We start from the raw sequence: 16,875 nt of genomic DNA, 5'->3' as shown, positions 1-16,875 counted from the left end.
CCATTTTCACCACTGTGTGGCATCTCCCCTTATTCTTAAAACACTCAACAGACGTCTGGGGACCGAGGAGACCAGTTTCTCAAGTTTAGGAATAGGAATGCTCTCCCATTCTTGTCTAATACAGGCCTCTAACTGTTCAATCGTCTTGGGCCTTATTTGTCGCACCTTCCTCTGTATGATGTGCCAAATGTTCTCTATAGGTGAAAGATCTGGACTGCAGACTGGCCATTTCAGTACCCGGATCCTTCTCCTACGCAGCCATGATGTTGTGATTGATGCAGAATGTGGTCTGGCATTATCTTGTTGAAAAATGAAGGGTCTTCCCTGAAAGAGATGACGTCTGGATGGGAGCATATGTTGTTCTAGAACCTGAATATATTTTTCTGCATTGATACTGCCTTTCCAGACATCAGCATGGCTTTACATAGTAACATAGTAAGTTAGGTTGAAAAAAGATGTACATCCATCACGTTCAACCATAGTGCCTATATATAACCTGCCTAACTTCTAGTTGATCCAGAGGAAGGCAAAAAAAATGCCCATCTGAAGCCTCTCTAATTTGCCGCAGAGGGGAAAAAATTCCTTCCTGACTCCGAGATGGCAATCGGACCAGTCCCTGGATCAACTTGTACTAAGAGCTATCTCCCATGACCCTGTATTCCCTCACTTGCTAAGAAGCCATCCATCCCCTTCTTAAAGCTATACAGTAAGGGAAAATGGGGGAGGAGACTTGCTTCGGGTTACGGATAATGGCAGGGAGGACCATAAGTTGTTTGCGCGTCATTCTCACCCTGGTACCAGTATTAAATGTATGTTTACCAATGCAAGGAGTCTGACTGGTAAAATGGCAGAGCTGGAGGTACTGGCGTTGGAGCGGAAATATGATGTGATGGGCGTTGCTGAAACTTGGTTAAATGAGTTGCATGACTGGGCAGTTAATATTGGGGGGTTACACATTATTTCAGAGGGACAGGGGCAATAGAAAAGAAGAAGTGTGTCTGTTCATTAAACAGGAATTAAAAGCAAATATTAAGCTGAATCCTTATGGGTTGAGTTTCTCACAGATAGTAAAGAATTACCAAATTAATGGTAGGGGTATGCTATAGACCTCCTAATGTAAGCGAAGAGGAGGAGGCTCAGCTCCTGTTGCAAATAGAAAAGGCTGCAAGTTTAGGGCAAGTGATAATAATGGGGGATTTTAATTATCCTGATATTGACTGGAACAATAGTACTGCCAGGACAGTAAATGGGAACAAGTTTATAAATTTGCTGCATGACAACTTTACAGTAATGGGCAAAATTGTTGGCACCCCAGATATTTTTCCAGAAAATCAAGTATTTCTCACAGAAAAGTATTGCAGTAACACATGTTTTGCTATACACATGTTTATTCCCTTTGTGTGTATTGGAACAGAAAAAAAGAAAGGAAAAAAAGCAAATTGGACATAATGTCACACAAAACTCCAAAAATGGGCTGAAAAAAATTATTGGCACCCTTTCAAAATTGTGGATAAATAAGATTGTTTCAAACATGTGATGCTCCTTTAAACTCACCTGGGGCAAGTAATAGGTGTAGGAAATATAACAATCACACCTGAAAGAAGATAAAAAGGAGAGAAGTTCACTTAGTCTTTGCATTGTGTGTGCCACACTAAGCATGGACAACAGAAAGAGGAGAAGAGAACTGCCTTAGGACTTGAGAACCAAAATTGTGGAAAAATATCAACAATCTCAAGGTTACAAGTCCATCTCCAGATCTAAATTTGCCTTTGTCCACAGTGTGCAACATTATCAAGAAGTTTGCAACCCATGGCACTGTAGCTAATATTCCTGGGCGTGGACGGAAGAGAAAAATTGATGAAAGGTTGCAACGAAGGATAGTCCGGATGGTGGATAAGCAGCCCCAAACAAGTCACAAAGAAATTCAAGCTGTCCTGCAGGCTCAGGGAGCATCAGTGTCAGTGCAAACTATCCGTCGACATTTAAATGAAATGAAACGCTATGGGAGGAGTCCCAGGAGGACCCCACTGCTGACACAGAGACATAAAAAAGCAAGACTACAGTTTGCCAAAGTGTACTTGAGTAAGCCACAGTCCTTCTGGGAAAACGTCTTGTGGACAGATGAGACCAAGATAGAGCTTTTTGGTAAAGCACATCATTCTACAGTTTACTGAAAATGGAATGAGGCCTACAAAGAAAAGAACATAGTACCTACAGTGAAATATGGTGGAAGTTCAATGATGTGTGCAAGGCATCTGAGGAAATCTGAGGATTACCAAAGGATTTTGGGTCACACTGTAGAGCCCAGTGTCAGAAAGCTGGGTTTGCGTCAGAGATCTTGGGTCTTCCAGCAGGACAATGACCCCAAACATATGTCAAAAAGCACCCAGAAATGGATGGCAACAAAGCGCTGGAGAGTTCTGAAGTGGCCAGCTCTAAATCCCATTGAACATCTGTGAAGAGATCTTAAAACTGCTGTTTTCAATAAGAGAGACCTGGAGCAGTTTGCAAAGGAAGAGTGGTCCAAAATTCCCGGTGAGAGGTGTAAGAAGCTTATAGATGGTTACAGGAAGCGACTGATTTCAGTTATTTTTTCCAAAGGGTGTGCAACCAAATATTAAGTTAAGGGGGGCCAATAATTTTGTCCAGCCCATTTTTGGGGTGCCAACAATTTTGGCCATGACTGTATGTCACAGGTTGTTGAGGAGCCAACCAGGAACCATGCTATATTGGATCTAGTGTTCTCTAATGACCAACGTATAGCAAATGTGCAAGTGGTTGAGCCCCTGGGGAATAGTGACCATAATGTTATTTCATTTGATGTCTGGTGCAGGAAACACATTTACACTGGGGCAACAAAGACACTGAATTTTAGAAAAGCAAATTTTAGATCCTTAAGGGCTGTGCTTTAGGGCATAGATTGGGGAATTATGTTTTCTGATAAAAACACAGAGCAGAAATGGTTGTCATTTAAAATGATATTAAATCATTACTGTTCTCAATTTATTCCATTAATAAGAAAAAGTAGACGTGTTAACACTGAGGTAAAGAAGTTAATAGGGAACAAAAGGAAAGCTTTTAAGAAATATAAGTCAGAGGGGACAGTAGCTGCGTTTAATGAATATAAACACTATAACAAGTGTTGTAAAACAGCAATCCGGAAGGCTAAGATAGAAAATGAGGAGCGCATTGCTGCAGAGGCCAAAACTAACCCCAAAAAGTTTTTTAAGTATATTAATAGTAGAAGATGCAGGTTGAGGTTGTGGCCCCATTGAGTTATAGTAACAATATGGTTACAGCGGATACAAAAAAGGCAGATGTGCTGAACCAGTTCTTTTCTTCTGTGTATACAGTAGAGGAGACAGAGTGCCAAGTCCCACCCAATAGCTACACTGTTGCCTCAGCTCCAACTACGCAGTGGATGACACAGGATATGGTGCTTAAAGGGTTACACAAGATAAATGTGAATAAGGCACCTGGGCCAGATGGAATACACCCTCGTGTACTGAGAGAGCTAGGATTTACAGTGGCCTTTGTTTCTAATATTCTTAGACTCGCTTTCATCAGGTTTGGTACTGATGTATTGGAAGAAGGCTAATGTCATTCCCATATTTAAAAAGGCATAAGATCTCAGCCTGGCAATTATAGGCCTGTAAGTTTGACATCTGTGGTGGGCAAATTATTTGAATGCTTATTAAGGAATCACATATTAAATTATGTACTGGAGAATGGCATTATGAGCAGTAATCAGCATGGCATTATGAAGGACGGGTCATGTCAGACCAATTTAATTGCTTTTTATGGTGCGGTGAGTAAGAAGCTGGACAGTGGGGATGCAGTAGATATAATCTATTTGGATATTGCCAAAGCATACCGTTCCCCACAAACAACTGCTTTCAAATTAAGGTCTATTGCACATGGATAGAAAACTGGCTACAGGATCGGGTACAGAGGGTGGTTGTTAATGGTACATTCTCTACTTTTAGTGAGGTTCTCAGTGGGGTCCCTCAGGGTTCTGTACTGGGTCCACTTTTGTTTAATTTGTTCATAAATACTTAGGGGTGGGTAATATAAGCAATGTATCAGTGTTTAAAGATGACACAAAATTCTGTAGACCAGTCAATTCTATCCAGGATGTGGCATCCTTGCAGCAGGATCTTGACCAAGTGGCAATCTGGGCGGCTAAGTGGCAGATGAGATTTAATGTGGATAAATGTAAGGTCATGCACCTGGGATGTAAAAATATGCAAGCCACTTATACCCTTAATGAGACTGCACTAGGCAAATCCATAATGGAGAAGGACCTTGGAGTCCTTGCAGATAACTTGGCTGTAGCAAGCAGTGCCAGGCAGCAGCTGCAAGGGCAAACAAGGTTTTCAGCTGTATTAAAAGGGGTATAGATTCACAGGAGGAGGGTGTTATTCTTCTCATTTACAGAGCGCTGGTAAGGCCCCATCTAGAATATGCTGTTCAGTTTGTTTTGGTCTCCAGTGCTCAAAGAGGATATAATTGAATTAGAGAGGGCCCAGAGAAGGGCAACTAAGCTGGTTAAGGGTATAGAAAGTTTCAGTTATGAAGAAAGACTGGCCAAGTTGGGTCTGTTTACACTGGAGAAGAGGCGCTTAAGAGGTGACATGATAACTAAGTATAAATATATAAGGCGATCATATAATAACCTCTCTAATTTACCAGTAGGTCCTTCAAACGGACACGAGGGCACCCACTCTGTTTAGAAGAAGGGAGGTTCCGTTTAAATATTCGGAAAGGATTTTTTACTGAGAGCTGTGAAGTTTTGGAATTCCCTCCCCGAATCAGTCGTGCCGGCTGATACATTACATAGCTTTAAGAAGGGGCTGGATGGCTTTTTAGCAAGTGAGGAAATACAGGGTTATGGGAAATAGCTCTTAGTACAAGATGATCCAGGGACTGGTCCGATTGCCATCTTGGAGTCAGGAATAATTTTTTCCCCTCTGCAGCAAATTAGAGAGGCTTCAGATGGGGTTTATTGCCTTCCTCTGGATCACTCACAGTAAAAAATCCTTTCTGAATATTTAAACGGAAACTCCCTTCTTGTAAACGGAGTGGGTGTCTTCGTGTTAAGCCACCTAGGGTGATTAACACTTCTACTTTTTCTTATTAATGGAATAAATTGAGAACAGTAATGATTTAATATCATTTTAAATGACAACCATTTCTGCTCTGTGTTTTTATCAGAAAACATAAATGCCCCTATCTATGCCCTGGAGCGCTGCCCTTAAGGATCTAAAATTTGCTTTTCTAAAATTCAATGTCTTTGTTGCCCCAGTGTAAATTTGTTTCCTGCACCAAACTTTAAATGAAATAACATTATGGTCACTGTTACCCAAGGGCTTCAACCACTTGCACATTTTTGCTATACGTTCTGGGTCATTAGAGAACACTAGATCCAATATAGCATGGTTCCTGGTTGGCTCCTCAACAACCTGTGACATAAAGTTGTCATGCAGCAAGTTTATAAACTTGTTCCTATTCACTGTCCTGCAGTACTATGGCTCCAGTCAATATCAGGATAATTAAAATCCCCCATTATTATCACTTGTCCCAAACTAGCAGCCTTTTCTATTTGCAAAAGGAGCTAAGCCTCCTCCTCTTCGCTTAGGGTATAGCATACCCCTACCATTACTTTGGTAGATTCTTTACTATCTGTGAGAAGCTCAACCTATAAGGATTCAGCTCCCTCTGTTACCACCATCACTTCCTACTTAATAATTTGCTTTTAATTCCTGCTTGACGAACAGACACACTCCTCCTCCTTATCTATTGCCCCTGTCCAGACAAAACAATGTGTAACCCCCAATATTAACTGCCCAGTCATACGACTCAACCAAGTTTCTGCATCGCCAATCACATCATATTTCTGTCCCAATGCCAGTACCTCCAGCTCTCCCATTTCTCCTATCTCCCAGTTCTCCAGAAACCCAAAGCCCTCCTCCCTGCACCAATCTCTCAGCCACGCATTAATCTCCCTAAGCTCCCACTGCCTTCTTAACATTGCTTGTGGCACAGGTAATATCTCTGAGAAAATTACCTTGGAAGTCCTCGCCTTCAACCTCGTGCCTAGTTTTTTTAAAATCGTTCTTGAGGACTTCCCCCCCCCCCCCCCCAACTTTGTCATTGGTACCTATGTGTACCAAGACTGCCGGATCTTTCCCAGCCCCTTCCAACAATTTGTCCACTCATTCCACCACATGCCGAACCCTAGCACCAGGCAAGCAACACACAGTTCGGCATGTAGGGTCCTTGCGACAAATTACCCTATCCACCTTTCTAACTAAAAGCCTGCCTTCCCTTCCTAGCATTACTCCCCCCACCTGTATTAGAGGTGCCGGCTCCCAGGGTGCTCCGAGAGTCAGCCTGCTCCATACATGCCAGCTCAGAGCTGTCTTCCCCAGCATCTTCACCTAAAGCGGCAAATCTGTTGGCTTGTACAAGCTATGAACCACCCCTCCTACCCTTCTGTCCCCTACTGCTTCTTATTTTTTGCGACTTAACGGCATAATTAAGACACGTTGTTCTTTGCGTTATTTAACTTGCGATAAGCGTTTGCCTTGCATTATTTCCTGCCCTGTGCGTTATTTCCCACTGCACGCAATATATTTTGCCGCGTGCTATATTAGCGCACGATTTTACGCACGTAACCATTACTTTCGGGAAACTACTGGAGGATGCATCACTCTAGAGCCAACACATACTTGAAAAAATCCCACTGCAAAGTCCATGTTGTGTTGCCAAAAGCTCACGAACCACAATTTTCTTTCAGTACCGCCTGCCCCAAGTAGGTGTTAATCTTCGCACAGACTAATGCGATATTTAGTGCATTTAACGCTTCATGTATGTTTGTGAATCATTCGTTAGTATTATTTCTATGCGAGACTTAACGGAATGCGAGGTAAATAACGCATGTGAAATGACTTTGATGAATCGGTACTTAATTAACACATGCTTTTTAACGCAAAAAAAGCATGCGATAAGCGTTATCAACCTTTAGTGAATCGGCCCCAAAGACTCTTATTCAGCATACATTTCATCAATAATACAGGCTCACACAGGCAGAACTGTCTCTGATAAAAGTTCTGCTTTGTTTGAGCAGAGCTCAGGAGAGGAGGTTAGAAGAAAAACATTGAAGCAGACAGCTAGAGCTGAGTTTCTATGGGAACCAGAAATGCCATCTCTTTACTGGCTGCTAGACTGGAGGGCGCGTTTAGTAATCTGAGCTTAGAACAATTGAGCATGTCTGGCAAGCCAGAAATCAAAGCCAATTCCCGAGGGGGGCTGAGTGGGTTACAGGAGGAGAAGGAAATCTAAGTGATTAAGGAGATGTAGCAGGAATATTAACCGCTGGACAACCAATGTGGCAGGTATTAAAAGATTTCAAAGTGGATGTTCAGTGATGTCAAATACTGTCATTCAGCTGCCAGATCAGGGTTATATCTGACAGGCAGTCGTGGCTTGTCCTTTTACTGTGTGCTGAGTCTAGGAGGAGAGGGATTGGATTCAGAAACAGTGGCTCTATTAGTTTGTTCTACTTTATCCACGTAATCACAAATATCATGGCAATAATTAGCAAGGCTGAACTAACAGAGATGGTTATTAGGGTTATTATTAACCTTTCAGATTCAGTAGACAGCCCAGCTCATAATTAAATTAATATAAAAAACAGCAGCCCTAAGAAAACATGGTTATATGATGCCAAGTACTACTGCAGATATTGAATTCTGCCCAGATGAAGAGAAGCAGCAGATCAGTACCAATTCATTTATATAGGCAAGTCTGTTAAAAAAAAACATAAAAGGGACCTCTCTAAAGAATGACTATGCTTAAATATACATTGATTAAAAGACTCACTGATTAAGAACTAATTTGTAAAAATAACTGCAATTATGTTTATCTATTTTTGTTATTGGGTCTGGCTTTTCAAACTGTGCAGCAGAACCCAGGTGTCCTCCAGGACTGTTACCTGGCTTCACTGTAGTGAATATAAACAGTTATATAATGCCTTTAATAGCCATTACATACATAACTTTAAAACTACTACTACTTCACAGACCATTTTTAATTTTGAATAAGGACAGTAAGAAAAAGGTATGTCAGCATAATTTTTCTTTGGCCAGTTACTTAAAATGGACTACTAGTCATATCCCTCTCCTGCCTTCTTGTAATGAGATTATAACATAACCTGAGGACTCCAGGATGCCATCATTTGTGATCAACCAGAATGAAAACAATGTTATTTTTGATAATGATACTGCAAGCTGCATCAGTAACACATATAAAATATATATTGCCTTTTAAGCATTTTGAATCATATCTATACTGCTGCATACAGAAAATGTACAATGATGTGTAGAATTAACGGCACTGTATTTTATGCTAGGGCCAGAGAAATCACACAAGGAACTCTTCAGAAATTTCTGGCAGCATTCCCTGGTGCCCTGGTAGCTAGGCTATAGCTAGATACATTTTTGATTATGCATTATACAGGTGTTTACATTCAGAATTACAGGGGTCTTTACAGGGGACCATTTTGCAAAATGCAGTTTCAGCAAAGGTTGCAAATATGCAAATGATATTACAAATAAAAAGTTCCAACTGTTTCTCTGCCTGCAAATAAATGAAAGCAGAGAAACAGCCAATTCACTCCTCCCTCTGGCCTCATGGAGTAGTTTTTGGTGCAAAAACACAAGTGTATGTATTGCTGCTCCAAAATCTGCTTCCTCTGTCTGCACTCAAGCACATGCCTCGTGTGGTGTTTCACGTATAGCAAAAAACTCATGCATGAAAATGATTAAGAAATCAGTAATTGCTTTCAGCTTTATAAACTGGTTATTTTGATTTGACTGTTTGGCTGAAAAACCCTTTACAGACCTTCTTTTTATTTATTCCTTCTGTCAATGAGCCCCACAACGAAAATTTAAAGCGCCACTAATCCCTAAATAGTAATAAAGCATGCATTCAGATTCTATAGAGATTCAGAGATTACACTGCAACTTGTACTCAGTATCTCTTACCCTTTTGGATTTTCCAGAGACTTTGTTCTGCAGTCTGCTGCAATTGGCACTGATCTGGTAACTAATAGTTTTAATGGTTTTTCCATTTTGAAGAAGTGGGTGACATTCTGCTAGTGTAATAATACAGATTCTGCAGATGCAAAAAGAAAAAAAAGCCAAAATAAACAACGTCCTAATACACAGTAAAATTTAGGCTTGATGCAAACACTACTTTAATACAATTTAAGAGTTTCCTTACCTTCACAGAACAAAATAATAACTATTTGAAACTGCTTTCTACGGTCCAAAATGATGCTAGTGCACCATTTCCAAATAGGGTTAAACTTTGCGCATGTTGCTGCCTAGCTTGCACATAATGGTGTGTGCCAAATTTTGCTACAACTTGTGGCAGTCAAAATTATATTGTAGTTCTATGGAAAACACTGCAGTTTTGGTAAAAACAGTGACATTTTTTTAATTATTGCTATATCCTCATTAGTAAACAATGCCCCCTGGGGCCTGACACAAGTTATATGTTAAGACCACATCAGCACTTTTTTGCTTGTGTACTTCTACTCATTGTGTTTACAACAGGGCAGGCCCGGATTTGTGGCGAGGCCACAAAGGCCCGGACCTAGGGCGGCACAAATTTAGGGGCGGAATGCCGCCCCGCCGCAGCGAAAATTTAACATTTTGCGGCCATACGGAGCAATGGGGACTTCTCCCCACTGTTCCGTATGGTAGTTTGAATGGCTGCGCATGCGCACTTGCGTCTGCGGGGGGGGAGGGGAGATTTTTGCGCATGCGCGCCAGGGGGGTGGCCTTGGGGCGCCTGGAATTAAAATCCGGCGCTGCAACAGGGGTTTTCAGAATGCACACTGTTTTGGATATTTATGGTTTTTTCATATTTCTGTAAACTTTGCCTTGAAATCAAAGGTGTTTTAAATCCAAAGATTGAATGAATGCTAAGCAAATATTTTTCAAAAAACCTGATAAAATAGATGCAGTAGTGTAACTACCAGGGGTGCACGAAGTGTGATTGCAACCACGATAAAAGAACCACGATAATAGACTGCACTCAGGCCTTAATTTGGATTATTCGGATTGTTACATACCTTACATTAGCCACACTAAGCAAACAGGCAGCTAAAGGCTGAATGGCAACAGTATGAGGTAGAGCATCAGAATATTAAATAAAAACCTAGCTTGACTCAGAAGTGATGGCCTGTCACCCCAAGTTTATTGGCATCTTTAAGGTCCCCATACACGATAAGATCCGCTCGTTTGCCGATCTGGGCGATATCGGGGAGCTTGAAGTTAAAAAAATAAATAATCCGATCGTTTGGCCCTGGGGTCAATTATGTAGGCGGCAATGTATCAGTCGGTTTGGGGACCGCATCAACGAGCGGATGCGGCCCCCGATCCGACTGAATCTTTTAACCTGGCCGATCGATATCTGGCCAATCTGGACAATAGGAAATATTTGTGATGTCATAAAAGTGAGGTATATAAACAGAATAAATGGCTAGTAATGGGTACAAAACACAACAGATGGCTTTACCGATTTGAATGCTGAAGTATGCAATGATCTTCACATGGCTTTCCCTTTACATCTGAAAAGCAAATATTAAGTTAAAAGATAAAATCAGCAATCAAATATTACATTACAGTAATGCTGGCTACACACAACCACAGTTTTCAAGTTATATAGAATAAAGTGCTTGCGCTCAAAACAGCATTGGTCTCTATTTTAGGTTAAAGGGATATCCATGTTTTATTCTATAAGGTTTTTCTTAATTTAACATATACAAAAAGTAGAAAAGAAAAATACTTTTGCTATTTTTTTGCTTAAAAGGGGTGGGCTTGCATAGACATCAGTCTAGCTATCAGTAAATGCAGCAGCTAGGCATCTTATCTGTATTCTGTAGTGAACAAACAAGTTTAAAAGCAAATATCACCTGACACCCACTAGCACAAACCCCTGCAGCCAATTTCCATGAAAATCAAAGAAGGAAGTTTTGGCACCACATTACTGGGCTTCTCAAATCTATTACCTTCAAAACTAAACCAAGGCTATAGTACTCCAAGGCATTGTTGCATATCTAAGAATGAGCGATAAGGATGCAGTAATGGATGGGTTTATTGATATGTGAAGCTTTTATAACAAGGTTATTTATTAGTAAAGAATTTTATTCAAAGAATACAATCTGATAACCAATGTTTACATTTGTTATGGAAAGTTGTTTGAGGTAAATAGGCAAGATTTATTTGACACACACGTGGGTTCTGAACAAAATCAAGTGTCAGGACTACAGAACAAAGACAGCACAGGGTTTATATAGACTTTGTGACATAGTACCATATATCATAAGAAATGTATGAGTGACAGTGGCCTGGGGGTGAAACTGCACACATAGAATTTTATATAATTAAGGGTGTGGGTGTATTTTTGTGTGTGTGTAAAAAAAAAATTAATAAATGAATATGTTACTCTACATATTGTAAAGAAAAATAATACTTCCATAACACTGTCCTATACTCAAACAAAAAATAGGGCTTTACATAGTTCCACTCGAATACCAGACTCTTAAAATGTTGCAGCATCCCATGTAAGGAGATTCCATGCAAAATAATATCATACACGAGCCAAACTCTACTGTATAATTTGTTGATAGCCAAATTCAACTATTAACTAGGTAAAAAAGACAGCCGTATGGATGTCATCTGACAACCAGGAGGGTGGGCTCTTATATCAGTTCTGCCAGCTAACTGTGTAACAACAGCATCTGATCTGCCAAAGTACCTGACAAGGACCTACTGGAGATTACAGTGTTTAAAAATTGGATTATAGTGGTTAGAAATTGGAAGTGTATTAAATATTGGGGTATTTCTGGCCAGCATAAGCAAGGGATGTTTCATACACAAATATGTAACTTTACAAATTATATGTAATTTACATAAGTTAAACAACCAGTATTTTTTTTTAATGGCAAAAGAAACAGGAACTCCTCTACTGGGTTCCCCTCTTTACAAAAATCCTGCATGATGACCCTCCTTCTCCATGCCGCTCAGAGTTGCACATATAAAGAAAGAGAAAGATTCCCAGGGCTCAGTTTGCCTTTAAAAATATTTTTTACAAGAAATAAGGTTTTATTATAGGTATGGGATCTGTTATCCAGAATGCTCGGGACCTGGGGTCTTCCAGATAAGGGATCTTTTCATAGTTTGGATCTCCATGCTTTAAGTTTACTAAAAATAATTTAGACATTAAATAAACCCAATAGGATTGTTTTGCCCCAATAAGGATTAATTATATCTTAGTTAGGAACAAGTACAAGGTACTGTTTTAATATTACATAGAAAAAGGAAATAATTTCTAAAAATTAGAATCATTTGTTTAAAATGGAGTCTATGGGAGATGGCCTTTCCATAATTCGGAACTTTCTGGATAACGGATTTCCAGATAACTGATCATTTACCTGTACTATACTTTGGGCAAAATACGTAAGCTCATGTGCCACGTCAAGGCCCCTCATTGTACGTGAGTCCTACACTGCTTATTAACATTACAAGTCTGTAAAGCAATTAAAATCAAGTCCCCCAGAAAACAATGTGACTGAGTAGTAAGACCATGTTGCACCTACCCTTAGTTCAGAAGCTCTAGTGAGGAAGCAGGGAGCTTTTAAGCCCCAGCTCATTAACATACACCTGAAAGTAGTTCCTTATTTTAAAGGCTACATAGCACTAGAGCTTCTGAGTTAAGGGTAGGGATTTGATTTTAATTGCATATGGTACTAACACCTCATTTTTGTAAAAATTATTTATTTTTTTTAAGTTTTTATTTTTGTATTTTTCAACTTAACATAAAAGTACAAAAAGGACAATAATCAGAGGGGAAAAGGGTGAAAGAGCAAGGAAGAGGAAAAAGAGGCAGAGTGTAGAGCTGGGGAGATAGGAACCAGTTTATCTTCATTGTTGTGGTATACTGTCTGTGGAGTTTTCTGGGGTTTCATAGAAGATCAACCAAGGGCCCCATATTGCATGAAATTTTTTTGGACAACCCCGTGCGAGGTAGGTCAGCTTCTGGTTGGTAAGGGTATTATTGACTAGAGTTCTCCAGAACGGTAGGGTTGGGGGGGCCAAGGATTTCCATTGCAAGAGAATGGCTTTTTTGGCATAGTATAGGAGCTGGAGGTAGCAAAGTCTGCAGTAGTGTGTGAGACCTAAGTCCTCTGCCACTCCCAGTAGGCAAACAATTGGTGATAGAATCCGGGGAAAGCTTAGGGCATCAGAGATGTAGTTAACAATTTCTCTCCAAAAGTTCTGCACAGCTGGACAGCTCCAGAACACATGCATATATGAGCCAGTGTCTCGGTCACATTTTATACAGGTATCTGGGGTGTGGGGGAACATCTTGGAAAGCCTGTATGGCTTAAGGTATACCCGGTTAAGGAACTTCATTTGTATATACCTGTCCGCTATAGATATTGTCAAGTCTGGAATTTGCTTTAAGGCATCTACCCACATTTCTTCAGTTAAGCTGGGGATGTCATGCATCTATTTCTCACATACCTTAGCCAGGGGGTCTGGGTTAGCCTGCCATAGGATGGTATAGTACCAGGATAGGGGCTTGATGAGGTTTTCCCTGCGTACATATTTTTCTAGGGTGGTGTCTTTCATTTCCACCGGTTTGGTGGGAAATTGGGAGTGAAAGGCATGTCTGAGTTGAAGATAATTGAAGTGTATTGTTTGCGGGATTTGGTGGCTTTCTTTGAGTTCTTGGAATTGTTTGAGGTTCCCATTTACTAGTATATCTTGCAGTTGTTTAACTCTGTAGGAAGCCCATTGTGCAATGTTAGGTAGGGAGGTAAAGTTGGGTAAGGAGCAGTTGCCCCATAATGGTGTCCAGCGTGACCATAGTTGTTGTGGGCCTTGGACGTGTTTGAGGGCCTTTTGAAAAGCGGTTATAACTGTGCACGTAGGGGTAGTGGTTGTGTAGTGTTGTGAGTTTCCCCTGTATGGTAAGTTTGTTAGAGCTTCAAGTGAACCCAATATATTGGCTTCGAGTAGTGTGGATGTGTTGTCCCGATGTGGGGTTAACCACCAGCGTGCATAAATTAATTGACTGGCGAGGTAGTATAGTCTCATGTTGGGTAAGGCCAGGCCTCCCTGGGTTACAGGAGCTTGCAGGGTTTTTTGGCTTATGCGAGGGTGTTCTCCTGCCCATAGGAACCCTAGGATCAGGGATTCAATACGTTTGAACCATTTGGCACGGGGTGGTATTGGAGAGTTGTGAAAAATGTATAAAAATTTGGGTAGAAATATCATTTTTAGTAGATTGATTCTGCCTGGCAGGGTGAGGGGTAGCTGTGTCCATGTGTCTATTTTATTGGATAGATTGTGGACTATCGGGGTCAAGTTGTCTTCTTCAAATTTGGTATATTTCTAGCTAATGACAACCCCCAGGTATTTAAATGAATGTACTACTTGTAATTGTCCTATCTGCTGTGCTTGAGGTGGGGGAAGTGGATCTATTGGAAAAATTAGTGATTTTGATTGGTTCACTCTTAGTCCTGAGTAAATGCCAAATTCCTCTATCTGGGACAATGCATTAGATAGTGCTTCGTTCGGGTTGGCTAGATATAGAAGAATATCATCCGCGTATAGTGATACTTTTTCTATTAGTCTGCCGGCCTGTAGTCCCGGTATGTTGGGGGAGTCCCTGAGTAGTGTTGCTAAGAGTTCTATCGCCAGAGCGAATAGCAAGGGAGAAAGGGGGCACCCCTGCCTCGTTCCGCGCTCAAGTGGGAGGGGGTTGGTTAGCCTCCCATTGTAAAAATTATTTTTAAAGGCAAACTGAGCTCTGGCAATCTCTTTCTTTTTGTGTGCCAATAATGGCTTTTTATCGTTTATAGCAGCTGGTCAACTCCAGAACGTGGGTTAGACCAAGCGTTGGCACAAGGGAGTTTCTAGCAGCTGGTTAACGCTACAGCGGGTTAGATCAAGTGCTGGCAATTTTTTCCTGTGTTCAGAGTTGCAAATATGGTTGACAACTGTCACAATTTCCCTCTCATCTTTCAGCTTTCTGGTGGCCACTCGGGATTATGTGCACCTAAAGAAGGAAAATTTTGTACTCATGTGCGCATGCTCCTAACCAAAAAATCATGGTGGCTGCCAACTCTGCCTGCACAACTCTGAATATTCCAAAGCAGTAATCATAGTTGCCCAATGGGGTTCCTCAACTGCAGTTGAGAAAAGGGGAGGGGAGCCTTTAAAGGAGTAAAATACTTTTGTGTACATGCATAACTTCCAAAATGGGAAGAAACAGTACTTATGTGCAGGAGTGTAAGGAAAGCCTTTATTGGAGACTATTATTGAAAGGAATAAAATATTGAGGGGCATATTTATTATTCATATTATTATTATATTATGGTGATGTTGCCCATAGCAAGCAATCATATGTGATATTGTTTTCTAACTTGTAGGTGACTGTTCAAATCTAAGTGCTAATTTCTTGCTATGAGCAACATCACCCCCTTAGGGGCCCATTTATCAAAGTACGATCGCTTCCGAATACAAAAAATTCGTAGTTTTCGTACTGTGTGTATTCTTTGCGACTTTTTCGTATTTTGCAACAATAAGCGCGACAATTTGTGCAACAAAATCGTATCGTCACGCCAAGTACAGTTTCGGATTCATTCAAGCTTTGGTACTTTCCCTGGGCCAGGTTGGAGCTACAGAGTGCCACTGAGTCCGAAAGTCAGAAAGGTTTTCCCGCCATTTACGATCGTTCGGATACGAAAATTTTGTGACTTTCGGATCGCCAATACAATATTATCGTGACTAATACAATTTTTTCGTAAGCATCAGAAATTATTGTATCTAATTCCAATTTTACCCCATTTGGGATTTGAAATCGTACTGATGAATTAGCCCCTAAGTGTAGATGTATTAGGGAGAGACACGTGCAAGTTTAAAAGCACAGATCTGTAATACTTGATGCAGTGAGGAGGGGCTTCATTTTTTCGTTTTTTTTTTTACATTGTTAAACCACAGAAGTAAAAGCAATGTGTTCTATAAGACTTTATTTCTACAGTACTTTCATAAAAATATAGTAACAGTATCACATTAGGAAGGAGCACACAAGCCAGTGACTGCTGCTCAGGGGTCTGAGAATAACTATAAAGAAATGTAATGGGTAACACTGGACTGTACTTTAAAATTATGAAAATCTTTTACCTGATTTGTACCATCTTTTAAAATATCGATCTACCACTGAGGGGAATTCAAGCAGCTTGTTACACTCCTCTGCCATCTAAAGGCTCTCAGAATATTGCACCCAGGAAGATTTCAGCGCCTACAACATTAACGGAAATCACATTATATCGTCTTTATCGCGTCACACTCATAATGTAGTTATTCTATTTATCTGCTGGAAAAATGGGTTAAAAGCGTTTTACCTACTAAAAAATGTCATCATAAGAGCAGCAAACAGCTCTTCCCTGTTCCGGTTCTACGCTGAAAGCGGTGCGTGTTCTCTTATCCTCCTACAGGAAGTGGTCATAGCACTAAGAAATCGAACGCTGCAATAACACGGCAAAGACCAAGTCCTTCCTGATTTCTCTCTGCTTTAACCTTGTTCTGTACTTGTACAGACTTCATATCTTACCGAGGGAGCTGTGGCACTCTTTCAAAAATCTCCAAACGTTCATCGTATCCCTATCATTTATTATATATATCAGCTGCACCATATCATTCTATGCTTGTTTCTGTCTTTTTACAAGCACTTTACCATAGATAATCCACATTAAAACGCATTAAACTATGGCAGTCTTTTAAAAAGGTCTAG

General features: G+C 40.5%; 1 protein-coding gene across 4 annotated transcripts in view; it reads right to left on the bottom strand.

Annotated features, from left to right (window-relative positions):
- Positions 1-16,622, bottom strand: part of abitram (actin binding transcription modulator) — a 31,377-nt gene extending 14,755 nt beyond the window's left edge. The window contains exons 1-5 of one of the 4 annotated variants that reach the window (XM_012964525.3): positions 16,487-16,622; positions 16,266-16,383; positions 10,588-10,639; positions 9,048-9,177; positions 166-324 (exon numbers count right to left, since the gene is read on the bottom strand). In XM_012964525.3, coding sequence (XP_012819979.1) covers positions 166-324; positions 9,048-9,177; positions 10,588-10,639; positions 16,266-16,341 — 417 coding nt within the window. In that variant the 5' untranslated portion in view covers positions 16,342-16,383; positions 16,487-16,622. The remainder of the gene's footprint in view (positions 1-165; positions 325-9,047; positions 9,178-10,587; positions 10,640-16,265; positions 16,384-16,486) is intronic. The other 3 variants (NM_001004966.1, XM_012964527.3, XM_012964526.3) reach the window with 3 other exon arrangements.
- Between the last annotated feature and the right edge of the window lie 253 nt (positions 16,623-16,875).

This window comes from Xenopus tropicalis, chromosome 6 (assembly GCF_000004195.4).
Source record: "Xenopus tropicalis strain Nigerian chromosome 6, UCB_Xtro_10.0, whole genome shotgun sequence".
NCBI lineage: Eukaryota > Metazoa > Chordata > Amphibia > Anura > Pipidae > Xenopus > Xenopus tropicalis.
Note: the sequence above shows the minus strand (reverse complement) of the source record. Positions and strands in the feature narration are given on the sequence as shown.